The sequence below is a fragment of the Sycon ciliatum genome, chromosome 1, assembly GCF_964019385.1.
Source record: "Sycon ciliatum chromosome 1, ocSycCili1.1, whole genome shotgun sequence".
Lineage (NCBI taxonomy): Eukaryota > Metazoa > Porifera > Calcarea > Leucosolenida > Sycettidae > Sycon > Sycon ciliatum.
The window spans coordinates 20,243,745-20,270,120 of record NC_088643.1 but is presented as its reverse complement, the minus strand read 5'-3'; the positions used below and the strand labels follow the sequence as shown (position 1 = coordinate 20,270,120).

Here is a 26,376-nt window from a genome sequence, read left to right as displayed (position 1 = left end):
AAAGACACAAGAAGTAAAACGCAATTAAAATACACATAAAATGCACACTTGTTGAAAAAGATAATAAAGCAACCTACCTTGTTCACACGAGGTTGCTCTTGGGATCAGTTGAGATGAGAATTTTCTTGACTGTGCAAGGTAGACAGTACTTGATGGGCACTTAGTTAGCACGCACAGACTCTGCGGAGCAGTCCAGTTCACGACCATCTCATCGCGTGACACCGCATCAACGACACGGTTATCTACCACATCTGGAACGTTTGGCGTGGTGGTATTGGCTGATCCTGTCCCAAGCACAGCACCTGCCCCTCCGATAACATTGACAGTCGCCGTATACTCGGTGTGAACCCGCACGCCACGATACACGCACTGTAGTGCTTCACAGAACGCTGTGCTGGACATCTTCTGCAGTTGCAAGCTTGAGAGTCGAAACAGCAATGACAGTGCAAGATACATTGCGCGGGATCTTGAACGGCGCATGCCCACGTCACTCGAAAATTGGGCCAGCTCGCTGGGCTGGTTTCTAACTTGCATTAGCAATGCATGCTAACGTTAGTAAAAAAAATAGGGCTGAAACGATCGTTTATTTTCACCTATCGATTACTCTTTAGCCTAACGATCGATTAATCGATTATAATCATTAGCAAGTAGTGTCAGAATTTTGTGCAAACATTACTCTGTTTCCAAAAGCTAGGCCTTCATAATACCAAAAATCTGCATTAGTGACAGGGTAGCTCCGAAACATGGCAGTTTTGAAGTCAATTTAACCTCAGAATATGCACCATGCCCCAGGCAACTGCAGACTCACAGTGGGAACTGATTCAAACTTCACGAAACGAGGGTTTTCAGCACTTTTTGGACTCAAAATCCCTTACGAGTAATCTATAACGTAACGATTACTTCATTGATAAGGAATTATCGATCGCTTACCGAGGTATAATCGTTTCAGCCCTAAAAAAAACCCGAAGATTGTGGACCTTCCTGTACAATCTCTACCCAGTGCTGCGACATCAGAACTTCACATCTCGTGACATGACTCAATAGATTACGCTGGCTAACAGTGCAAAGTTGCTAACGGAGAGTTCTTGCTTGTACATGTGCTTTCATTCCTGTAGGGCAAAGAAAGAGTTGGATCAGGAAGAGTTCATGTTCTTCCTGACAGGAGGTATTGGCTTGGATAACAAGGTAGGTGGGTATGGCTAGTAGTGTTCATGGTCGAATTTATTGAGTGTTGGATGCAGTGTAGTGACATTGTACCGCGATGCCAATGTAGAGCTGTTTCCAGTGGAAGAGAATCTCAGTACGTGGCGGCTTCAATGGAGCAAACTGTGTTCTTAGTGAACAGTTTTCATCTTGTGTATTGGTGTTTTGTATCTTGTTGTATCACTATGGCCATGTGATTAGTTGTTCATGTCTGTTGATCTGTTTACTTAGTTGGAAAATCCAGCATCATCGTGGCTATCCGACAGAAGTTGGGATGAGATTTGCAGAATGAGTGACTTGCCAGCATTCAAGGGCTTCATGTAAGCATTACTACTGGTAGTAGTTTGTTATCGTGAATTCTGTTACTTCAAGTATTAGGTCGTTTTCTCTGCCATGCCAATTGCCCCATGTCTACCAAGCTTAGGTCAACGGAGCAAATATCCGATTTGTACTATGTTAAGTCGGTCGTGATTCCCGTTGCATTTGTTTTTTAACCTATCCACTTTACTTGAAATTGGTTTGCTCCCAATCTACAACTGTGTGTTGTTTGAAACATGCTTTTTCTCGTTCATGTCACTCTTGTCCCATAGAAAGCAGTTTGCGAAGCATACAAACCAGTGGAAGCTGGTGTACGACAGCAAAGAGCCACAGAACTGTGAGCTGCCTCCACCGTACAATGAAAAGCTCAACGTCTTCCAGCGCATGATAGTCATCCGCTGTCTGCGTCCCGATAAGGTCAGTTTGTCTCCGCTCTGGCTCTTAGCACACGGTGGAATATGGTTTGTGTTGACACAGTGGATTGGGTAAAGATTGTCTCTGTATAGAATCAGAAAAGCAGCAGGTTGCTCTGAGACAACTCTTGAGTTAGTACAATCAGTGTCCATTGATGATCTCATCTGTGTAACTCAGAGGTCCAACAATGGCTCTCATCTCTCTTAATTTTGAGCAGCTTCCCTTATATTCCATGAGAATTTTCGAGCACACATGCTCTTTCCCTTAGCACTGCAAACTCACAACAATATCGTAACCTGATGATGGTGATTTGCTGAAACATTCGTTGAAATCGGTACAGTGTACTGGATTGTGAATTTTCAGTTCTGAGGAAAAGAGCATATTATCTGTTCAAAATTCTCATGGAGTTACGAAGATGCAGGATACCTCGCCCCTCTACATGTACATTCCCTTATATTATGTGTGTTATCTTCTATGCAACTCCCTCTGTGTCTCTTGTCTATACTGTTCTTGTCTACAAGGTGGTGCCACTGGTTGTGAAGTTCGTAGAGGAGAAGCTCGGTGATCGCTACGTTCAGCCGCCTCCGTTCGACCTGTCGAAGAGCTATGCAGACTCCAATGCGTGCATCCCGCTGATCTTTGTACTATCCCCTGGTGCTGATCCCATGGCTGGTGAGTGGCCAGAGAAAGGGAGAGACATTTGATTATTGGGTACAAATTTCCTACAGTGATGACTACACATGTAGTTTACATGTGAATGATGTGATGCTAATTTGAAGACTCCATGTGCAGCTCTCTATGCACATGTAGTCGATAAAATGGCACTCAACACGTGCCTAAACAGATCGCTTCACTCTAATTGTGCTATCCTATGTTGCTATTGCAGGGCTGCTGAAGTTTGCTGCAGATCGGAAGTTTGACGGTGACAAGTTCAACGCTATCTCATTGGGCCAGGGACAGGTATGCTTGTTACTTTCCAGTGTGCAGTGTGATGTTTGTTGTGTGCTGCTTCAATTACTTGCAGCTACTGTAAAACCGGAAAATTTCGGTGGAGATTTATTTTCGTAAACTTCGGTACAGGTAATTTTTACCTAAAATCCAACCATGCCATTCCACACAGTGTGCAAAATGCATTTTTGGATTTGGAAAACTGGTTTACGGAAATTTTCACGCTACCGAACCGTTGATTTTGGGAAATACCGGAAATATTACACCACCGAAAATTCCCGGTTTTCCAGTACACTGTATGCTGTAAGACTACCATAGTGCAGCCTAACAGTGCTCGATGTGTAGAAATAGACAGTGCATTGGCACACAGTAGGGGACGGGCAGTTTTTATTCGTTACAGTTACTCCATCTGATGATTGTTTATAAAAAAAACTGTCCGCCTTCTACTGCGTGCTCTCAGACTATGTATATTGCTGTGTATAAGACGGTGGCATGAAGGTTCAGCTCTGCGAAAGTATGAACAGTAATTCCTTTCATGTTTGTTCTCCATACAATGCGCCGCTGCGATTGTGCAATTTTGACCAGAATCAATCGGGCCGTTTTATTTTCCGATTTGTTTATGAGCCATCGTAAGAAAAACCTCTGACATTATGTGCATGCTTCCATGTTGCATTGCTCAGGGTCCCATTGCTCAGAAGATGATTGACAATGCTGTCAAGGACGGCACGTGGGTAGTCCTGCAGAACTGTCATTTAGCTGTGTCCTGGATGCCAAACTTGGAAAAGCTGTGCGAGGAGATGAATCCTGAGGCGGTCAACAAGGACTTCAGACTCTGGCTGACTAGCTATCCATCTGATAAGGTAAGTGGGCAACTCATGTACAGTGTGTGCGTGTGTGGGTATATGTACCAGTAAATGGTGGGTTCTCCCAGGTTTTGAATATCAGAATTGTGTCCAATCCCAATCAAATCTGAGTCGTTTTGAAGACGGTGAGAATAGGACAAATCTAAATCAAAACGATCCTGTTTGGTTGGTGTCACTCTGAGTTAGTAGTTTGACGCAAGTTCCCATTAAATCATTGGTAATGCTTGGGGGCAATGTGACTCATTGGATTCTCACCCTGGTGCTTTTGCCTGCAGTTTCCAGTGACGGTTCTGCAAAACGGCGTGAAAATGACAAATGAGCCTCCCACTGGACTGCGACAGAATCTACTGCAGTCGTATATCTGCGATCCCATCTCCGATACAGAGTTCTTCAGTGCAGTGGAGGAAGGCAAGGAGGCGGTAAGGAGCTTAGCCAACTTGTTCAGGATTATCATGCAGTGTTGACTAATAGTCAATGCGTACCGTATTATCTCTATTACAAGCCCAGTCTCTTGTAGAAGCCCAGTCAAGTTTATTGCATATTGCTTTGCTGGGTGCTCATGAGTATTGCTGGTGATTACCGTTGTTGTTGTTGTTGTTCTCGTTGCTCTTCTTAGATATTTGAAAAGCTGCTGTATGGCCTGTGCTTCTTCCATGCGCTGGTCCAAGAGCGCCGGAAGTTTGGCCCGCTGGGCTGGAACATTCCCTATGGCTTCAACGAGTCTGATCTGCGTATCAGTGTACGGCAGCTGCAGGTATGGCATGCTGCCGTGACCGGTAGTCTACGGCACCCGTGTGTTCACTTGTATGGAATGATTTGCACAAGTGGTGCGAACTTGTAAATGGACATGGCAATCACTTGCCAACTAGGGCTGTCAAGTTAAGCGTGCCAGCAGAGAGTATCGTAGCTCTTGGGTAGCTGCTCCATAAGCAGTTAGCTTTCGTATTGTAAAAAGTTATCGTGGAGCCATTTAACACTGGGCTGGATAGGGTCCCTTCCTACCGGCAAAGTACTGTTATACGTGTGTGCATATCCTCTGTGTGTATGTCTCTGGTTTGCACTGATTTCAGCTATTTATCAATGAGTACACGGACGTGCCGTTCGATGCCATCACGTACATGACCGGCCAGTGTAACTATGGTGGTCGTGTCACTGATGACTGGGACAGGTCAGTACATCTCCGTGCGTTCATTATGTGTTGCTAGTGTGTCATGCAAGAAACTTATGTGTATCGATTGAGTCATTGCTGCAGCACATACCAAACATTAGGGAGTGCTGTTGAGGTCTAAGATGGTGGCTATTGATTCAAGTTCTCCGTGGTGGGTGTGGGTCGAATAGTGAATCTTTCATTATGCTGGAAGTGGATGCAAAGAACTTCAAAGTACTTGGGCGCAAAGTTGCTGAGACTTCAGTTTGGATCCTGTCCCGGAGAACATTTAACCTTTGTTGGTGACTGTGCGAGAATGGATTGCCTTTGTTTGTGATTTTGCTCATCCTCAGTTTGATGCTCGATCAAATAATCTGTCTTTCCACTGTTTACGGACAATAAGAAAAACCGCTGTGCTTTTTAATGTGTCTTGCATATCTGCAGGCGCTGCCTGATGAGTATGCTGTCAAACTTCTACAATAAGGACGTGATTGAAAACCCCCACTACAAGTTCTCACCCAGTGGTGCGTATGTAGTGCCACCGAAAGGAGACTATGAGAGCTACGTGGAGTTCATCAAGGCCCTGCCGATGATGCAGACGCCGGAGGTGTTTGGCATGCACGAGAATGTGGACATCTCCAAAGAGCTGCACGAGACCAGAGAGGTCAGTTGCACACCATGCCGGTTTTCTATAGCCGATCCTGATAGAACCAGTTTCACTTCAGACTAGTTATCTATTCCTATGTGTGTTGTGTGTGACTTTGTGCACTTGCACCTGGCTTACAATGTGTTAAGCTGATATTGTGTATAGGGGTCTACGCTTACAACGTTGATTTATCTGAATATGCAGCTGTTCAACTTATAGCCCTCTGGTGTTTTGTGTAGTTGTTCGACTCTGTCCTGAAGGTCCAGTCCAACACTGGTGGAGGAGGTGGTGGGGGCAAGAAGGCCGATGAGCAGTTGATTGAAATTGCCAGTGATATTCTTTCCAAGGTTAGCATGCAGTCTCTGTTTGTCTGTGTGTCCGTTTGTCTCTGTGGTGGGAGCTTTGGTATGTTGGTGTGTCTGTGTGTTGGGAGGCTCCGTGGGTCTGCATGTCTGTTTGTTGGGAGCCTCTGAAGGACGGGTTGCAGGGACTGCTTAGCAGTCTCTTGTAAACATTGACTGCTAGAAGACATGTATCACACCTGGCGGACGCAAACGTTACTAGTAACCCTTTGAATGTTGCAGGCCAGTGTGCCCAGGCTCTGCACTAATGTTTGGTGAAAGTTGAAACCCCCTCTATGCAGCAAAAGCACACTTTTCAGGACACTTTGGGCCTTTGAGGTCAACACACTTTTGACGGTAAATTGCAGTGTAAAAACAATGTCGGTACTCCCCAGGTTGTGGGTTAAATCTGGACATTGTAGTCACTGGTTTGTTTTTTTGACTTTTGGTGCTTCTGTGTGTGTTCGCGTGTGTGTACGTGTGTGTGTGTATGTGTGTGTGGGTGCGGGTGTGCATGCACATGTACGTGTGTGTGTGTGTGTGTGTGTGTGTGTGTGTGTGTGTGTGTGTGTGTGTGTGTGTGTGTGCGTATTTTGAACACGTGAATGCGTAGCTTCCAGATAACTTTGACATTGAAGACGCGCAGCAGAAATACCCGGTGACGTACGGCGAGAGTATGAACACTGTGCTCGTCCAGGAGATGGAAAGATTCAATCGGTTAGTGCTGTGCTTTGGGCTGCATACATAGCGCACAGTTCAGTTAAGCTATGATACTATAATGACGCTGCAGCAAGCGAGCAATAATGCCCTTGTTTCTGTTAAGTGACTACATGTACACCCGACCAGCGCACACTGGACACAATATGCTGCGAGCATCATTCTCCGCCGTTTACCATCGATGTCGTTATATCCGAGCGTGACTGCATGACATACGTGTTGTCTCTTGCATACATCCTAAGCATTCTTGACCACTTGGTTCTGTTAGCATTAAAGCGCACTACTCGTACTCGTTCTGCAAAAGAAAGGACAAACGGCAGCATTTCTTTTATGACACGAGCAACACACCACCGGTGTTATTATTCTTACAGAACACCTTCGATATTTTGCATTGCTATTCTGCAAGTTTCTCCAGGTTTGAGACGCGCACACGACCCGTAGGTTTGACTTCCTCTCTTTAATAGATATCTGTTGGACTGTGGGTGTGTGCGTGTGTGCGTGTGGGTGCGTGTGTGTGTTCTGTGTTTCGATCACACTCCAGGTTAGCCAGTGTGATACGCACCACTCTGCAGAACTTGCGGAAGGCCATCAAGGGTTTGGTGGTGATGAACGTGGAGCTGGAGAGCCTGTCCACCAGCCTGCTAATTGGCAAGGTAGGTTGCCATGCTACACTCTAGATTCAATGTTGTAACGGGTGAGGATTCCAGTCACCACATTTGCAACTGACATGTGGCACTACATTGTATTCCATTCTGTGTTCATATTCATATTCATATTCTAGCTGCCGGAGCTATGGGCAAAGGCATCTTACCCCAGTCTGAAGCCGCTCGGCAGCTACATAGCTGACTTGGCAGCTCGTCTAACTTTCCTTCAGGTGAGTCTTGTCGCATCAGATTGTTACTGTTGTTTGCCTGGCTAATGTGTTCCCCAAGTGCTGTGCTTGGTATTCTCCTATCAGTTCCAATGGTTTGTGTGCAATTCTGATGCACGTGCGGATAAATCTTGCTCAACACCATTGTGTCTCTCCCGTGCCACTGTGTGTGTATGTAGAACTGGTTCGATGATGGCAAGCCGCCTGTCTTCTGGCTGTCTGGATTCTATTTCACCCAGGTAACACTGTCATAAGTTACGTATCTGACACATGTCATTTGTATTTTTGGGACATGAAACACAAACATCTGATCCTATGTAATGCCAGTGCTGAAATACATTCCAATTCTCCTGGATGTGAATCACATCAGACTGCATTACCGAGCCTAGCCTGAGGGTTGTGTATGTGTGTGTGTGTGTGTGTGTGTGTGTGTGTGTGTGTGTTTGTGTGTGTGTGTGTTTGTGTGTGTGCGTGTACATCTGTGTATGTACTGGATGTGTGGATGTGTGTTCACGTATGCGTGCATGGTGATGTCCTGTCCAACCAATGTAGGCCTTCCTGACAGGTGCCATGCAGAACTATGCCAGAAAATACACGATTCCCATCGACAAGCTGGGCTTTGACTTCCGGGTAAGTGCTTGTGCATTGTTGTGCGCTATTAGGAATATGTCTCATGGAATTATCTGCACACGGCATCCTTTTAGCGAAAACGCACAGTATCCGCTTGAGAAATATACCAGTGCTTTGTGTCTTGTTAGACTGCTTGGGTTGAAATACAGCTCCTGGCCAGGCTGGGAGTGAGTGAAGCGTGCACGGGACCAAATGCCACAATGCACTATGCGTCACTGTGCACGATAGTGATGGGTATACATGTAGATTCAGGGTGATTCCGTATTCCTTTATATTGTTATCTGTGTCGTAAAGCAACGCTGTCGAGGGAAAGTTGTACAGTCAATACTTACTAGAGTATCCTGCTTGTGGCACTGTTGCTGTTCTATTGCGAATTTGCGAACACTGCTCGCGTCGCATTCCTGTTAAGCTTTATTGGTGTATTTCCTTGTTATTAATTAAACAGTTGTACATTGTCTCTTTGCAGGCATTGAAGGTGGATGAGCAGGATGCAGCGCCGGAGGATGGTGTGTATATCCATGGGCTCTACCTCGATGGTGGTCGCTGGGACAGAGAGAGGTTGGTCTTACTGTCTTGATCTATCGTCTGGTTTGTCACCAGAAACTACCTTTATGACATTTTGTCCTGTTTGCCGGTCACAATGGATGCCCCCAGTGTGCTGTGTGTACTCAGATGTTGTGTGGGAGGAGAGAGAGGGAGAGAGGGGAGGGAGAGAGAGAGAGAAAGAGAAAGAGAAAGAGAAAGAGAAAGAGAAAGAGAAAGAGAAAGAGAAAGAGAGAGAGAGAGAGAGAGAGAGAGAGAGAGAGAGAGAGAGAGAGAGAGAGAGAGAGAGAGAGAGAGAGAGAGAGAGAGAGAGAGAGAGAGAGAGAGAGAGAGAGAGGGAGAGACAGAGGGAGAGAGAGAGAAGGAGGAGAGGGAGGGAAAGGGAGGGAGAGAGAGTGAGAGAGAGAGCGACAGAGCGACAGAGAGAGAGTATAGTACACAAAACAACAGTGAACGGAGGCTAGCTTGCTGCAGCTTTGAGTTTAACGCACATAGTGCGATCGTTAGACAATCTAGATTTGTCATGCAGCCTTCACGATCCTTTCACTGCCTGGGTACTCATCGGCGTAAACTCCTCCAGTAGTTACTGTGTGCAGAGACCTCCTTCAAGCATGTGCCACATCGTCACTCATTGCCATTGTCTTTGTCGAAGTGCTAACTGTTGTGCACTGTGTGCACATATGCTGTGATCATCTTTCAGGGATGTCATTGCAGAGTCTCATCCGAAAAGTCTGTTTGATCAGATGCCCATCCTGTGGCTCAAGCCTGGTAAGTACAAGATAATAGCTCAATCAATAAATTTTCGCCCCAGCCGAGTGCACATAATAGTACGGTAGATGCATGTCCGTGCACCGAGCTTGCAAATCGCCCACTCAAGATATTGGGCAATAGTGAGTCCAGCTGTTTGGCTTCGACCTTCTCGAGAACGCATGTGTTTCTCTTCTCTTGAAGTACACATACATTTCCCATCACTTGTCACTATCCAGCCACTTTTCTCCTTCATTGCGCACTGCTCTTGGTGTTTATCACAGCGAAGTCTTCACCGATTACACTTGGAAGCCACGGGCTTTGCGAATGTTGGGCTCCTTCCCCGACGCTCCTATCTAACTGCTACTATAGTCTCCTGTGCAGCCTAAAACAAAAATGACCTGGAAAATAATTTCACTTACTGTAGGCTTTGCTTGTGCATGTTGTATCAAAACCAGATCCCTGGTTAGTCATTCTGTTTCAGCTGGCTCCATGCCATGGTGTTGGCAATATCATGTGATATATGTACTGTGCTGGGCACGTTTTTTATTGCAACAGTCCTTCTGCTTGGCTCCCCATGCATGTCCTTTCGGCGGAGCAGCCTGTGGCAGTCACTCTCACACTATGCTATTCCATTTCCCTTGTCTTCTCCCCCTCCTGTCTTCTCCTCTCCTTTCCCTTCTCTCCTCTCTTTCTCCCCATTGTTTCTCGTTCCATGCATGCAGAGAAGAAAGTTGACATCAAGGAAGACCAGCGCTACTCATGTCCTGTCTACAAGACCAGTGCACGGCGAGGTCAGCTGTCCACGACCGGGCACTCGACCAACTACGTGCTGCCCATCCTGCTCGGCTCCGACAAACCCATCAAGCACTGGATCAACCGTGGCGTGGCGCTGCTCTGTCAGCTGGATGACTAAGTATGCAAGGTCCACGCACATACTCTGTTTGCAAGCCACCCAGTGAACAATCTGTATGCAGTCCATCTTCTGTATGCAGTCCATCTTCTGTATGCAGCCCATCTTCTGCATGCAGTCCATCTGCTATATGCAGTCCACACATTCTATGCAGCATCACTGTAGTGACCAGCTGTGTCACGGTACTATGAAATGCTGTTACGTTCAAATTTCTCTGGCATTCATTTTGCTAGGGTTCTCTTCAATATATCTGATTTTTATGCAATGAGCCATGTTTTGCTGCTTTGATAACGGTTCATAGGAACTGGAAGTGTACATGTACTAGTATGACCTTAGACTTGATGAACTAATAATGCATGAATTGATAACGTTCACAGCAACAACACGAAGATTTTTATAAGTATGTATGAACGTGTACTCAGAGAATGGAGTCTCGCGACACGAACAGTGTACAGATTTTTTTGGAATCCTTGCTAGCATAGCATAGCCATGCCGGGATGCACTTCAAGGTTCGTGTACATCTTATCTCCGGCTCATGTTCAGCAGTTGAAGTCTCTGTTCACATGAATGCGAGTGTGTGAACTTTGTTAGTCCTTTGTCTGGTGTTTCTCAGTCATCGTACAGACGGGCACTGATTTCGACTTGTAACAGTCATTGATATTGTATTCCTTTTTGTGCTCTGATTTCGTCAAAGTTCTACGAGTATTGTGAGATTTTTCTATTCTAGATACCTTTGTGAGTAAACTTTATCTTTGAATGTTACCCGCGAGCATTTATTCTTTGTACTCTCCCCTGGTTTGTATGATATTTATGGTTATGAATGACTGACGATTTTGGAATCTGCGTATGCCGTAATTACCATACTCTATCTGCTGCGAATGTGTCACTGGTGCACTGGGTGTCTGCACATTGCATGCACTTGTGTTCATCGGGACGTGTACTAGTACCGGTATGTGATGCCAGTCTAAATCATGTACGAATCACGGCGTATCTTGAACATATTGGGCTGCACTGAGTCGGCGACCAGACAAGCCCGAACACACCAATACTGGTACGAGTACTCTCCCTTCCCCAGGCGCGTAGCACTACCGTTGGAGGTGATCCGGCCGGGCCGGGGGGGGGGGGGTCTCCCCTGGGAATTTTTTGAAATTAGGGTGCAAAATCCTGCATTCTGGGCACTTTTGGCATTGTGTGAAAAAAAGTGGTCCGGCTGCTACCGGTACGCCCCTGGGGATACGGTAACTCTGACACCGCTAGCTGTAGCCACTATACATGTACATTTCCACATGACGAGCCTATTTGGTCCTGGGTGATCAGATCAGCACCAGCATCCGTGACCCGGATTGCTCAGTTGGGCCAGACTGTCTTCAGGAGCCGCCCGGACTGGGAACCGTCCCGATTGGGTATCTGCCCAAGCGACGCAAGCTGGCGAGTGCACTAAGTCTTACACTAAGTCTTGTAGTAGTGGCAAGTGTATGATACAGTTTTGTTCGGAATGTTGCCCAGGCGGTTATTATCGGGCCCGTTCTCGTGAATACAGTATGCAAGAAGACAAGCAAAGCCTAAAAAACGAACAAGCAGGGGAGGGGTTTTCATGGGTCTTTGCCTTTGGCTAAGCACAGCTGCACTGGTTCCCATGCGTGATGTAGAGTCGAGAGGTAAAACAAACCGGGCAATGCTGTTACTTGAAAGTCACTGGAGACATACAGCAAGAGGTCATTACCCCCAGCTCAGGTGGTTATGAACTCTTGGCATGCGTGGCATGCTCAGCAAGACAGCAACCAAGTCAGGTGCTGTCATGGAGATGACAATGGCATCAGGTACGCGTGAGAACCGCGATTTCTCAGGTTTTCATTCAAATAAATGGTATCTTCTCGACGGCAGAGCGCAGCGACAGAGGCGAGAAGTATTTTCTCGTCACAGCGGTTTTTTCTCGTGTTTTTTTCTCACAAGTGAGCAGTCATCTGATCAATTTCTTTTTACTCGTACATCTTCACATGTTCTCTAAACCGCTGCGCATGAGCACGACTGGCCAGTCGTCTTGAGGACTGAAGAGGGAAACATCCCCGACACAAGTTGTTTCACAGAACACATATTTTTCGGTTTTACAAATCTTTTTAAAGGACTGACCGGTTTCGCTGTCTAAGGCAGCTCATCAGAGTGAAGAGAAATGTAAAAACACAACAGAATTTATGCAGGCGAGAGTGGCACTAAATTATACATGGATACAAGTAGGCCGCCAAAATGCTAGGGGCCCCAAGAGCATTGGGAGTTCCTAATTTGGAAGTGCTGCAATTCTGTTATGACATATGTGTAATAATGTGGGCTTGAATTCCAATATGGATGAATGCTTATATGGAACATGCTTTGTAATTATGAACAAGTAGTATGTTGTACATGAAAAAGCATGCAAGCCCAGTTTGTACATTATTTCTGTCTGGTAATGTGTACAGACTTATTTTTGGCAGTGTCAATATTGACACTGCCAAAAATAAGTCTGTACACATTACCAGACAGAAATAATGTACAAACTGGGCTTGCATGCTTTTTCATGTACAACATACTACTTGTTCATAATTACAAAGCATGTTCCATATAAGCATTCATCCATATTGGAATTCAAGCCCACATTATTACACATATGTCATAACAGAATTGCAGCACTTCCAAATTAGGAACTCCCAATGCTCTTGGGGCCCCTAGCATTTTGGCGGCCTACTTGTATCCATGTATAATTTAGTGCCACTCTCGCCTGCATAAATTCTGTTGTGTTTTTACATTTCTCTTCACTCTGATGAGCTGCCTTAGACAGCGAAACCGGTCAGTCCTTTAAAAAGATTTGTAAAACCGAAAAATATGTGTTCTGTGAAACAACTTGTGTCGGGGATGTTTCCCTCTTCAGTTCAGTCACACTTCTGGCCCTCCTAACCGCAATACAAATGTGCTGTTATTTGGTGTGTAGCGAGTGTGGCTTATCGCTGTGCGAGAATGCTTCAAATGCTTGCACGGAAATGTGAGCTAAATTGTTTCTCGTTTGAATCGCGACATAATTATCACCCTGATTCGTATCGCCTATTTTCAGTTCCTTCTTCTCTCTCGTCCGTTTTGCTCTTACATCAGTTACTCCAACCCTGGCCAGCTGGCTGTTTAGAACTAACAAGATTCGACTGCCTTTTGCATCTTTGAAAAAAAGAAATTGGTCTCTCAAGAACATTTTGTAGAAAGTATTGTCGTTTTATACTACTCGCCCAGAGATATCAAGCAAGAACTATTGCCTATTGGTTGGTTGGAGCATCTTAGTGAGATTAATTTCGTCTGGTGTGCGTGAGCGCCGTAACTCTCAGGCAACATGGACTTGGTGAGTTTTAAAATATTGCTCATGAAATCCTTTGCTGTTGTTTACCGTTAGCATGTCAAGTAATTGCGACTTGTTTGGAATTGGTAATTTTGTGTCACTGCTAAGGCCACACCAATTTAATTCTATGTTTCGCGTCGGACATTGTCTGGAAAAGGCACGCGGGCGGGAGGACAAAAAACAAAACTCCATTCTATGTCTTCTGAGCCATGTAATTGTTGCACACAGAATAGCACTACATTTGTACTAAGCTGTCACTCATATCCAAAACGACAACAAGTCGCCACAGGACAGCTGGCAGACTGGGCTGGAGCGATATATGAGATTTCATGGATAGCTCCTGCACTTTGACGTGAGTCGAGTGGAATTCCGCTCCATCACGATCGTGGAAAATCTCGAAGTCCTTGACACCTGGAATCTCCGCTCGCTTGGTGAGCAGGCCCTGCCGACGGCTTTGAAAAATATAAATTTTCATCGCTCGCACCTTCTACGTACCATCGCCTGGAATGCATGATTATCGAGAAACTGATAACCTCTGATCTGCCATACTGGCTAGAGAATGTTCGCCAGAACAGCCATCGATTGACTCGTCTCGGTTCTTTTTTTCTTGTCAAGGATTCGAAAAGGTACACGCGCGGTGACGCGAAACATAGAAATAACTTGGTGTGGCCTAAGCTCCTTTGACTATAATTCTGTGGCAGCCCTTGTTCGATGCAGAGTTTTTGTCGTCCTGTGTTTACCAGTACATGTAGTCTACAAATTATCCTCTGGAAGCTTGTTGAAACATGTTTGTTTCCTGCAGTAGTTGTGGATATGGGTCCCTTGCTAGTTGAATATTAGAAATTTTGCTAAAGCTGACATGTACTTCCAATGTTTTGTTGCTTTTTTCTGTGCCTATGCAGTGTTGCCTTGGTGATTTTCGAACAGCACCAAGTTACGCACTGCGATTGGCAGGTGTAACAGTGCTGCTGGACTGCGGCCTGGATACTTCTCCTTTGTCACACTTCGCTCCTAGGTCAGCTGTGGAAGTGTAAGTCAAATTGTGCATTCTGTGCCTTGATGCCGCTTACACCTGATTTGCCAAGCGCCGTATTTAAAGGGGAAGTCCGGTGAAAATTTAAATTTCAGGGTCCGTAGAGTTTCCGTCGCTGAGTCGAATGGTGTTGGTCCCACGTGTCTCCGACAAAGCGTTCTTGAGATATTTCCGTTTGAAAAACTGAGTTTCGGGGGCTGCACCATGACGTCATGCGGCCGCGCCACACCCTCTGCAACGTCATAGGGTGCAGCTAGCCTGGGCTAGGTCAAAAGGAGTGCGTGAAAGCAATAGTGTCGGTGCTATTTCTAATGACTTGGCGACCTTTAGTAGGTGGTGCAAGCGACCCCAAAGACTTAACTCCATGCGAGAGTGAGGATGCAGCCATGGCTGACCTTCATGAGTTCGGTCTGGGCTGAGAACTAATTCTGCTGAAGAAATGGCCGCACGGGCCGGTTAAGAGTGAGCGCTGCCGCGTTTCACACTGATGAAGAAGCAGCAGCTATTGCAGATGAGTCTGATATAGTTATCAGATCTCAGAGCAGAGCAGAGTTGTCAAAATGGAGAAGAGCGATGCGAGTGCTCTAAATGTTGTTCCATACCGATTCGCTTGGACTCCAGTGGCCCGCCACACGGTGATTTTTTGGTGCGAACTTGGCATATTTCGGACGCTGCTCGATTGGAGAACAGTGCAGGCACTGTGAACCACGGGCACGACTCTTCAAGGCTCACAACACTACAGAATCTGAAAGTTTTAGGTCTGGGAGCTGTTCGTTGTTTTATCACTTGTCACGGTTGTGGGCTCATCGTTGTAGCGTAACTGAGGCTGAACTATTCCATGCGAAAAACTAAAATTTTCTCTTTCAATGCAAAGCACAACCACCGGCAAGGAGAAACGCACGTTCCCTGACTACATGACTGTACATGGATTGATACGAGTGTAGTACATGACAAGTCTGTGTCTTGACTCTTGTGTCTTTGTGACTCGATCGAGTCTTGTAGATCTACCACACGACACCAGCACGGCAGTGCACTAGTGCGGGAGTACAAGTGTAGTCCTGTTCCGTGTGTGATGAGTTTGTTGACTAGAGTCTGGAGCCTAGCATGCACGCAGAGGCCAGGGTGGACGGAAAAGTCCAACTCGGAAACGGCTAAAAGACGGGATAACCTCAAGATTTGCCGACCTGAAAATCACAGGGTGCGTAGTGTTTGTAACACTGAATCGAATAGTCTTGGTCCGAAGAAGCTGCGACAAACGGTTCCCCAATCGAACGCGTTCTGAATGACAGCCATTTTGTACACAAATAGATGGTGTGGCTACCTGGCTGCACGCTGTGACGTCATCACCTGGATCTGGGTGATGCGCGCTCAAATTCGCACATGTTCGATTGGGCATATCTGACCAAGAGTGCATAACCCCCCAGAGTGTGCAACGCCTGATGCAGCTCTGCATAGGGTCTTGGTCGAGCGTAGTCGGATCTTCTGATGTCATGCGTACACTTCACACCAGCGCAAGGCCGGTCTCGAGGCAGGGCACCGTTGTTTTTGATGCGAGACTACCCGCAACTCCCCGAATTCCTCTCTGATGTGTACGGTATTATGACGCAAAGATCCGATTACGCTCGACCAAGACCCTATGCACAGCTGGATCAGGCGTTGCACACTCTGGGGGGTTATGTACTCTTGATCTGACGAACCATAGACCGCAGCCTCCTCGGACAAAGACCATTCGACTCGAGGCCCCAAACTCTACGAACCCTGAAATTTAAATTTTCACCGGACTTCCCCTTTTTGTTTTCTTATTCTCCCCGTCGCCCTCAGACTTCTTTCCAGGGTTTTTAGCTATTTGCATTTATCTTTTTCCATGCCCCTCTCTCCAGGCCAGTCTTGAAAACACCAGGTTCGAAAGAGCTATGCTCGTCCGCTGGTCAGACTGCTGTAAGTATGGGTGCCCACAGGTTTTCTGTGCGCCTACACGTCAACACCACCTTTTGCTATCGCCGGCACTGATTATTAAATGGACCACTGTATTTCAGACTTTTTTTACATTTAGTGTCCTAGGCTATGGTTCTTTTGTATTCACCTTTACTCTGACTATGCACAATCGAACTGTGGATCATGAATGGCACACACTTGTTTAGTTCTGTCAAGTTGCGCATTAGTTGGTTGATTGCTCCACTCTATGGTACGCAGTGTTGTATGGAATAGCGTGCTTGGCTCCGCTGCAAGTCGCTCCTGCTATATTTTAGAGCTCAATCGTGTCCCATTATTTTTGTTCCTTGGTTACCCGTATCTGCAATTGGAGTAAATTTGGGGGAGAATCCGGGGCTAAACGTCCAGTGTGCATACTCAAGCACTGCACACTTCGGCAGACAGCCTGGGTATTTGGTATGCTAGTGAAGCATAGCGAATCCACATGTGCTTTGCTCAACGCGATGTTTTTGTCATGTTCTGCTTTCTTCATTTCAAAGGACTTGTCAAGCACAAGCGGCAGCTCCTACGTTTGTCCACCTGTGGTAAGTTGATTTCTGTTGGTGGTGGCTACTGTGTTGTGTTGGTTTATGTTTTGGCATGTTGCCCGCTGCTTTTAGCTCACACGATTTTCATCATGTTATGTTTCTTGGCTTGGTACAGCCAGCATGTGGCGTAAAATGTTGGCCAGTTTGTGCTAACTCAGGTTTTTCATCAGACACCGTTTACACTGGTGTGTTCGTATTGTCGTGTTTGCTTATGGCTCAGTTAAATAAATAACATTCGAAAGCAAAGCCCGTTTTTTTGTCTTGACAGTCCGTTGTTCTCCTGTCTGTTATGTGCTGCTTGTTCAATGGTCTCAGCTGGACTTCTTCGATCCTTCCAGTTTTGATGCGGTGCTACTCTCGAACTGCTCGTATCTGCTCGCTCTACCGTATCTAGTCAAGGTGAGCAGGTGGTTACTCTGCGGCTGATAATCATGCGCTCACCCAGGAGTACGCAGTAGAGGAGAGTTGCATGTGCATTTGCGGTGGCAGGCCACCCTTACGAAGACGACCAGTGACCAAAGACCAGTGCCGCTGCTCCAAGTTTCATGTTGCCCGTGATCATTTATGTTTTATTGTTGTGTTGCTTCACTCGTGGCATGATTGACACGTTCCGATTGTCCTGTTCCTGAGCTGTGTGGACCGCAATGGTAGAACGTAGAGTGAATTGGAGCGTATGTTGATTCTTATACTCTACCTTCTAAGTGAGCATAGACTGATACAATCTTGTACTTCTTCTTGAAGAAGAGGTTTTACTTTTACTTCTTCTTGCTGTCTTTATTCAATCTGGAGTAGTTTGACGGACTCTGCTGGCTAGCTTATGGCATGTACGTGTACCGGTTGTGCATGTGTGCGAATACATGCGTGTGTGTGTGTGTACGTGTTTGTTTGTGTACGTGTGTGTTTGTTTGTGTCCTCGCTTGTCCATTCTGTGCGTGAAGAATGAGAAATTCCGTGGGCGAGTACTCGCTACGCAGCCCACCCTCCAACTCGGCCGGTAAGATCCATGCACTATCACTCCTGGGTTTTTTTATAAACACTTTTTCCAACTCTGTGTGTGTGTGTGTGTGTGTGTGTGTGTGTGTGTGTGTGTGTGTGTGTGTGTGTGTGTGCGTGTGTGCGCGTGTGTGTGTGTGTGTGCATGAGTGTGTACATGTGTGTGTGTGCGCGTCAATTACCTGCATCTCCATTACTTCTCTTCCTCAACAAAGATCATGTGCCTGCCTTCAGATTTCCAAGATCATGAAAACGCTTGAATTTGCCGGCTCTCTTTTTCCCTGGCGTATTTCTTTTTCGCCACGTCTTGTATTCTTGTATTCCAATCTTCAATCTACCCGGCTGTCGTAGGCTAATGATGGAAGAATTGGCACAATATGCAGAAGGAACAGGTGACAACTCACCCGAGATGACTACACGTTTACAGTAAGTTCTTGCGATATACAGTGTTAGATCATACCTATAATGATTCTTTCTCACAGACACTACACGCCTAAGGTGGCAGGGGATAGTGTGGTGCACCTGCCAGCGGGCACCCGCGTTCCTTAACCCTCTAGGGTGCATCGTTCGAAATGGAACGGTATTTTTTTTGCGTACGGTAAAACGTTCGTAGCTCCATTGGTTTTAGTCCTGTTACTAATATCGAAATATGTAGGTTGAAGAGGAAGTACCAAGCATTTTTCCCATGGTGTGATCGCCTTTCCGATAGGAGCAATGATGAAAAAACATATGATGCTCGAAAGTTGGATCGTGTCACTAAATTGTTCAAACTTTTCAAAACTGATTTTCTGCTGCGTGTTTCGGGGACTTCTCGTGGATCACGTGGCTTGTGGCCAGCTCAGCGATGTCAGCGCGTATGGATACTGTATCGTAGATTGTACTGATTGATGCGCAAAAAAATAACAAAGCTGTGCGAGAAAGTACGGTAAAATGGCAGTGGAACGAGTGTTGTCAGCAAACTGCAGGGAGTGGGCTGGTTCGGAGACAGATGGGACGGATCTGGCATGCAGACTGAACGGAAGGGGCCCCAGTACGGGGCCTTAAGGCAAACCACATGTGGAAGACTGGGAACAACTCGGTTTCCCTGCTACAGCAATCTGCTGAACACGGGCAGTGAGGTAGTCAACAAACTACCTTGTCGCTACTCCGGAAAATCCAATGTGAAACGAATCCCCGATAAGCTGATTATGCCTAACCTTATCAAATCTTTCCATTATGCGAGAATCTGAACGTTCTTTGAATTCTGCTATTGATGTTGCTGTTGCTACTTATGTCGTCTTTTCAGGCATCTTCCACCTGAGGTACAGGATGCTATACGAACGGGGAAATTCCAGCACTTATACACGTGAGTAGCTGCCACGTTTTTTCGCCTCTGAAGTCTTGTGCTGTGCTATGCAAATCCTTATTCAAGTTATTGTGCATGTGTTAGCTGATTGCTACTACCTGGAATGTGTTGGACGGTTGTGTTGTGAAACCTGTGTTAAGTCACCATTGCAATAAGAGACCACCTGTCTTTAGAGACCCTGTCTTTAGAGTCCACCTGTCTTTAGAGTCCACCTGTCTTTAGAGTCCACCTGTCTTTAGAGTCCACCTGTCTTTAGAGTCCACCTGTCTTTAGAGTCCACCTGTCTTTAGAGTCCACCTGTCTTTAGAGTCCACCTGTCTTTAGAGTCCACCTGTCTTTAGAGTCCACCTGTCTTTAGAGTCCACCTGTCTTTAGAGTCCACCTGTCTTTAGAGTCCACCTGTCTTTAGAGTCCACCTGTCCGTAGAGGCCACCTGTCCGTAGAGGCCACCTGTTCGTAGAGTCCACCTGTTCGTAGAGTCCACCTGTTCGTAGAGGCTACCTATCTTGAGAAACCAGTCATCTATGATCCTAGACCATGCGTCCACATACAGGCTGACCGGTATGTCAGTATGAACAGCTGGTTTTCTGTGTATCATGAGGAGGTCGTTGATGACAGGTTACTTTGTAATTCAACCCTTCTGTGGGGAAGTGTACTAGTAATACGTTTAGACCGTGTCGTGCCTTGTGTTCTCATCATGCTGAGTCTTGATTCATTTGATACTGGCCACGGTTCTGTAGCTTCACTGTCCTCTTTCACGCTCACTTTGGTATGGGACCAGAATTTCCATGCTGATTGCTTTGCTTTTTGATCGTGTGTTGTGACCGGTGTGTCAATGCCGGGTAGGATGGAGGAGATTGCTGACGCCGTGCAGCGTGTGGAGCTGGTGTCCTATGGTCAAGCTGTGGTAAGAGCTGTGGGACTCTCTCTTCTCACTCTCTCTCTTCTCTCTCTCTCTCTCTCTCTCTCTCTCTCTCTCTCTCTCTCTCTCTCTCTCTCTCTCTCTCTCTCTCTCTCTCTCTCTCTCTCTCTCTCTTCCTTCTTCTCTTCTTGTTGTACAGCGCCCGCTGATGCAGTCAGTATGGGCATAGGTTTGGCTGACAACAGTTTTCAACTTGCTATAAGTGGCTCAGCTGATCCGGCTGTAGTCTACTGTTTTTGTTTTAGTTCACGGCCGAAGTTGCAAGCTTACTTGTGATTCTAGCACACGAAGCACAGAATCGACTGGGAATTTCGGCAATGGCTTTCGCACCATCACTGTTCAAAATCGGTACGTTGGTGATACGAGCAGCAGCAAGCAAGTCCTTAGTGTGCTCTCTTGGGTGCTATTTTGTCACTGCTCTGACCGCAGTCGCCTAGAAAAATAGATATAAGGACTTGTTTGCTACTGCTCGTATCACTAATGTACCAATTTTGAATGGTAATGGTTCGAAAGGCCTGATTGAAATTTCGAGAGTGGCTTGTGCGCTTCTTGTGTAAATTTAATTTCATCCAACGGAACATCTTTTTTCTGTTCTCCAACTCTGGCCGGAAATGTCAACTCTATTGCCATGTTTAGTCTGAATGCAGCGTTTGTACCGTATTTTTGTGTGCTACAGGATTTGTTCGGTCTTCTTGAAGTTACTCCCCACAGCTCCGGTTCCAGCCTGGGTAGCTGTAATTGGTTGCTGCAAACTCCCTTCGACAAGGTATGACGTGGTGGCATTATGTACTGGAGAAGAATGATTGTATTCGTTTTGACTTGCCCGTAGACTGCATTTTAGTGGCACAGTACTTTTGTTGATGCGTGTGTGCGTGTGTGTGTGTGTGTGTGTGTGTGCGCGCATGTGTGTGTGTGTGTGTGTGTGCGTGCGTGAGTGCGTGTGTATGCATGTGTGCATGCATGTGTGCATGCATGCCCGGCTTGCCCGCACGTGTGTGTGTGTGTTTGTGTTACATGCGTGTGTGCATACGGTCTTTGTCATGCATTCAGTTTGTGTATCTCAGCGCCTCCTCTCAGCTAACAACACATCCCCAGGTAAGTCGATGCTGAGAAGTGTTCTGCTAATCCTGGAGAACTCATGTGTACGCACATGCAGTACATACTTTTTTGTTACTGCTCTCTGGATGTTACTCGGATGAGATGTACACGGGCTTAATATGGACAATTTTCAAGGCACACATCTTTCCTCCAAAAGTGCACATACGAATGCAGTAAAACCTGTGTTTGCCGGACCCTGTACCAAGCAAAATCCTGTATTGACCCGACGCATTTTCTTGCACCAAAGTGCTGTGGATCGAGTGTGCATCCCTGGATCAAGCGGAATCCTGTCATATCAGGATAGTTTCCACTGCACCAAGGGTGTCCGGTGGTTACGCCAGGTTTTTACTGTACTAGGGGAACATACATTGAATTTTGAGTACGGACCGACTTCCTTTGATACGTCTAGTTTTCAAGACCGTACAGGCGTACCCTTCGTTCCTATTCGGTCACTTCACACTCGCTTGAGAGTGAAGACCAGTTGAATTTCCACTTGATCTTCTCGGCCAGCTGTGCACAGAATGTTTTTGCGCACGTTAAAGGCTGCACTGCGCTTGCATGCACCTCGCTGCAACGAACAAATGATGTTATTGGTCAGCTTTGGTTCAAAGGGCTAATATCTGCGTTGGTCCAAGCTGAGAATTCACTCATGTTTACCCGGTGGAAATGGGATATGCAACCTGTTGTTGCTATTATGGCGGTGGTCGCTTGGCATAGGTTTGACTGTACTGACAGTTCTTAGGTAACAAAGTGATGCGTACACTCAGTGTTGATATTCTGAAAGGGATTGGTTAGGGTATGTTTGTAGTGTTCATGTAATCTTCTGCTTAGTGCTGCCCTCTGATGTCAATCATTGGATAGAAAATGTTGTGCCACGGCCGTATTCCGTAATAACATTTGTTCATTTTCCCTTTGTTCTTTTTGTGTGTGCGTGTGTGCGTGTGTGTGTGTTTGTGTGTGTGTGTGCGTGTGCGTGTGTATGTGCGCGCTATGTGTTTGGGCACGTATCCAGGCGCTTCATCAGGCGGCTCTTCACAATGCGGATGTGTTGCTGCTGTCCGGGCTGAGCTTGGCACCCACTTTCAATCCCGATAACATGCTTGTAGCCATGTGTGAAGCCATGGGTAAGTTACATGTAGGTCAGTTGTTGTATAGTAATAATAATTATTATGTTCACAGCTTAGCGTACTGTTGTAAACACATGGTAGCCAGGTGTTTCGCTTCTGTTCCCTTCGAAAGCTTAAACGTCAAAAGCGAGTTCTGGTAATCTTCTATTATCACGTGTCCCAGTGCCGAACCAAGTGTCATTCTCCGCATGCCAGGACCCTCCAGTCATGTATAGTTCCTAGTTATCTTGATTCACACACACGGTGCCCTGAACGTATTTTTTCTTCAGGGCACCACACATTCACACTGCACTCTCTGTTAACCAAACGGCTCTGAGGTACGGCCAGGGTGGAGATGACATCCTGTTAGTGTCCCGGGTGGCCATTTAATACAAAAAAATGATGTTATTCCTCACACGAGAGACACAGTTACCCCACAATCACATGCGATCACATCCTATGCATTTCTTCCAGATGCATCCTTCTACATAGGCTGCTATATTACTACCACTGCTGGTGCTCTGTTCTTGATCACCCCCCCCCCCCACGCACCGCCTAAACCCACCGTGTATAATCCCCCCCCCCCCCACGCACCGCCTAAACCCGCCGTGTATAATCAGCCCCCACGCACTGACACTGATTGCGTTCTATCTGTTAGGTAGTCCGTAATCCACGCCAGAGACGCTCCGGAAACATTGTACATCGCAGATAATTTAGCTAGGAGTCCACGGAACCATACCGTGTCAAACGCCTTTGCTAGGTCGAAAAAACACATACCAACATGTTGGTGGTCATGACGAAGGGCCACAATGTCCTGCACAAGGCGTGTCAGCTGCATGGTGGTTGAGTCTCCTCGTCGAAAACCAGATTGGACTGGGGCAAGGGCCGGCGACACATGAGCATAAAGCTTATCAAAGAATAATCGCTCACATAGTTTCGATACACAGGACAACAAGGAGATAGGACGGTAATTGCTGGCTTGTGACTTGGAGCCTTTGCTCTTGTAAACCGGAACAACCTTCGCGAGTTTCCATGCTGCTGGAAATTTACCAATCGAAAAGTACACATTAAAAATACGGCAGAGGGGGTACGATATCGACGGGGCAAGTTTCTTCAGGACATCATTCGTAATGGTGTCCAAGCCAGGACTGCGGCGAGACTTTAGTCGGGCGATAGCCTTTCTAACATCCGCAGTTGTGGTGATGACCTGAACAAATGTTTCATGAAGTTGGCTGTGGGCACGAAGAGCTGGAAGTGATAACGACGGATCATCCGGCACAGCAACGGAGGCGAACTGCTGGTTGAGGACTGTAGCCTTGTCGAAACTGCCAGAAACTGGATGACCGCCTTCATCAATGAGGTGAGGAAGGCCACGATCCTGCTGACGATTCCGCTGAGAACGAACAAACTGGTACATGTTAAGGTTACCTGACGCCATGCTGGCCTGTATAGATGCCAAATAGTCACGGTGAAGAGATCGAGATAAGTTTCGTACTCTGTTACGCTGAACTTTGAAGGCAGACTGGTTAGCTGGGGTTGGGAACTTCCTATATCGGCTGTAGAGTTCGTACTTCAACTTAATGGCAAGTACTAAATCTCGATTAACCCACGGAGGATATTTCCTAGATACAGCTCGCTGGGTGGAGGAAGAGATTTTCCGATAAGGCGACAGGTAGTGGGAAAATGCATCATTCAAGGAAGAGGAGAATCTGGCTAATGCGTCGTCGACATCTGGTGTGTCCATGAGATCATACCAGTTGAGCGAGGAAAGATACATATTTACTGCTACCCAGACAGAAGGTGGCACTTGCGCAAAATTGTATGGAGTGGCTGGGGAACTACGGGCAGGATAGCATGGTACTTCCTTTGCAGGCGTTCGGGTTACAGTTCTGTAGAAAAGGGTGGTAACTACCTGTGAATGGTCGGACGCACCAAGCGGGGCAGCATCGTCGACAGAGAATACTGATTGAGGACGATTGGTAGCGAGCAAGTCTAGGCACGACAGGGTTCCGTTAGGAGAGGTGTGAGTGGGAAAATCTACCAGCTGGGAGAGACCGAAGCTGGAGAATATATGCGAAAGTTCCTTTCCAGCGCGTGATGTAGCGTCACCGCTCCACCAGTCAGAGTTGTGAGCATTGTAGTCACCAGTGAGGAATATATCAACGGATGAGAGGTCTACAGCCCGTAGGGTATCCGTCATCATGTCACAAAATGAGGTAAGTTCAGGTAGGGATTATCCGTCATCATGTCACAAAATGAGGTAAGTTCAGGTAGGGATTGCGAAGGAGGGCGATACTGACAGCCAATGAGTATAGGATTAGCACCCAGGTCTGCAGGAAGTCCAAGCTCAACCCATATGTTTTCGCATTGGGGAGAGTCAAGGTCTGAGCGCTGGGCTGCATGCAAAAATGTCCCATCTCGTACAAGGATGGCAACACCACCATAACCTCGGAACTGGGCCCTTTGGTTTGCTGGTATTGGCCTATCTCGACGGAAGCACGTATAACCGGGTACACTGAGCATATGTATCGGGCAGAGCCAGGTTTCTGTCAGACATAGGATAGTCGGTGTGTTGGATCGACACAATTAATGGAGTTCAGGGATTTTGTTCGACACGGAGCGACAATTAATCGTAACAATAGTGATATTATGTTGAGTCTTAGGAAAATATGGGAAGGCCCGGGCGCTTAGCGGTGCGGAAGCCATCATTCTGACGACGTGGAGGTTTTACCTGGTTTGTTCGTATTTGAATCTGCAAACCGCCACTTTCTTACGGTGTGCTGGATAGTTGCAGGCCAGAATCCGTCACCCAGTACCTTTTCCGTAGCTGAGGCTGGGAATGTCACTCTGGCGTAAGCTGTTCCGAAGGTGCGGGATTCCAAGATGGTGCAGTTGAGCACATCCACTGCACGCTCTTGGCACCAATCCTTGATGGAGTCGGCACTGCAGCCCATGTGGACGTTTCCTACATAGAATATCGCTTTGTCCACCTTTTCGACACCTGTCAGGACTACAGGGTTTGTTTCGACCGTGGGCATAGGCTTGACGTACCGAGATGTGACCCGACGTCGTACAACATCTACCCAAGAGCTCTGTCCATCTGATTTGTTGCGGGAACTGCTGTCCGTACTAGTGACGTGACCGTTGCTAGCAGGTCTAGGTGCTGTACGAGTAGTGTCTCTGGACTGGGAAGCGGCACGTGGTTGCGAGTGCATACCGGTAGTACGGTCATTTGAACTTGAGCGTGCATGCTGCGATGTGGAGGTGTGCTGTGATTGCGGTGCAGTGGTGATGGATGTGTCAGTTTCATACAGGGAGGGCTCTACGGTAACTTCGTTAGCACTTGTGCGACGGTTGTGGGTGTCATTGGCAGTTTGAGAAAGTGCGCCTGTAGTGAAGTTCCTCAGCTCTAGTACTTCCAATTTTAGGCTGGAAACCTCATCCCGAAGTGAAGAAACAATGGCATTATCATGCTTCGCTTGCTCAAGTTGCTCTCTTAGCTCTATCACTACACATACAAGCTCGTTTAGAGACTTCAGACTACTACTAGTACTGACCTCATTGGCCTTGATCGGGGTTACACCCACACCAGCTTGTCTTAGGGAAACCACAAGATCAACTCGGCTCTTTGACTCGGCTCCGTCAATAGGATGTTGTTTGGCAAGATGCCGCAGCTCTTCGAAAGTCAGCAAGGCGAGGTCGAT

At 46.7% G+C, this 26,376-nt stretch overlaps 2 protein-coding genes across 2 annotated transcripts in view; both read left to right on the top strand.

The window, feature by feature from the left end:
• Positions 1–11,169, top strand: part of LOC135821037 (dynein axonemal heavy chain 12-like) — a 96,025-nt gene extending 84,856 nt beyond the window's left edge. The window contains exons 79-97 of the mRNA XM_065334133.1: positions 1,116–1,185; positions 1,435–1,523; positions 1,794–1,938; positions 2,457–2,607; positions 2,822–2,895; positions 3,564–3,743; positions 4,022–4,165; positions 4,363–4,500; positions 4,817–4,914; positions 5,338–5,557; positions 5,779–5,886; positions 6,494–6,597; positions 7,139–7,250; positions 7,379–7,471; positions 7,648–7,707; positions 8,021–8,098; positions 8,565–8,656; positions 9,342–9,409; positions 10,114–11,169. Of these exons, the coding sequence (XP_065190205.1) occupies positions 1,116–1,185; positions 1,435–1,523; positions 1,794–1,938; positions 2,457–2,607; positions 2,822–2,895; positions 3,564–3,743; positions 4,022–4,165; positions 4,363–4,500; positions 4,817–4,914; positions 5,338–5,557; positions 5,779–5,886; positions 6,494–6,597; positions 7,139–7,250; positions 7,379–7,471; positions 7,648–7,707; positions 8,021–8,098; positions 8,565–8,656; positions 9,342–9,409; positions 10,114–10,304 (2,215 nt within the window). The 3' untranslated portion in view covers positions 10,305–11,169. The remainder of the gene's footprint in view (positions 1–1,115; positions 1,186–1,434; positions 1,524–1,793; positions 1,939–2,456; positions 2,608–2,821; positions 2,896–3,563; positions 3,744–4,021; positions 4,166–4,362; positions 4,501–4,816; positions 4,915–5,337; positions 5,558–5,778; positions 5,887–6,493; positions 6,598–7,138; positions 7,251–7,378; positions 7,472–7,647; positions 7,708–8,020; positions 8,099–8,564; positions 8,657–9,341; positions 9,410–10,113) is intronic.
• A 2,078-nt stretch (positions 11,170–13,247) lies between these two features.
• LOC135817300 (integrator complex subunit 9-like) overlaps positions 13,248–26,376 on the top strand; it is a 22,084-nt gene continuing 8,955 nt past the window's right edge. Inside the window, exons 1-12 of the mRNA XM_065330463.1 lie at positions 13,248–13,659; positions 14,559–14,686; positions 16,570–16,627; positions 17,161–17,205; positions 17,524–17,607; positions 18,147–18,202; positions 18,553–18,627; positions 19,487–19,546; positions 20,393–20,453; positions 21,145–21,234; positions 21,519–21,563; positions 22,579–22,690. Of these exons, the coding sequence (XP_065186535.1) occupies positions 13,651–13,659; positions 14,559–14,686; positions 16,570–16,627; positions 17,161–17,205; positions 17,524–17,607; positions 18,147–18,202; positions 18,553–18,627; positions 19,487–19,546; positions 20,393–20,453; positions 21,145–21,234; positions 21,519–21,563; positions 22,579–22,690 (823 nt within the window). The 5' untranslated portion in view covers positions 13,248–13,650. The remainder of the gene's footprint in view (positions 13,660–14,558; positions 14,687–16,569; positions 16,628–17,160; positions 17,206–17,523; positions 17,608–18,146; positions 18,203–18,552; positions 18,628–19,486; positions 19,547–20,392; positions 20,454–21,144; positions 21,235–21,518; positions 21,564–22,578; positions 22,691–26,376) is intronic.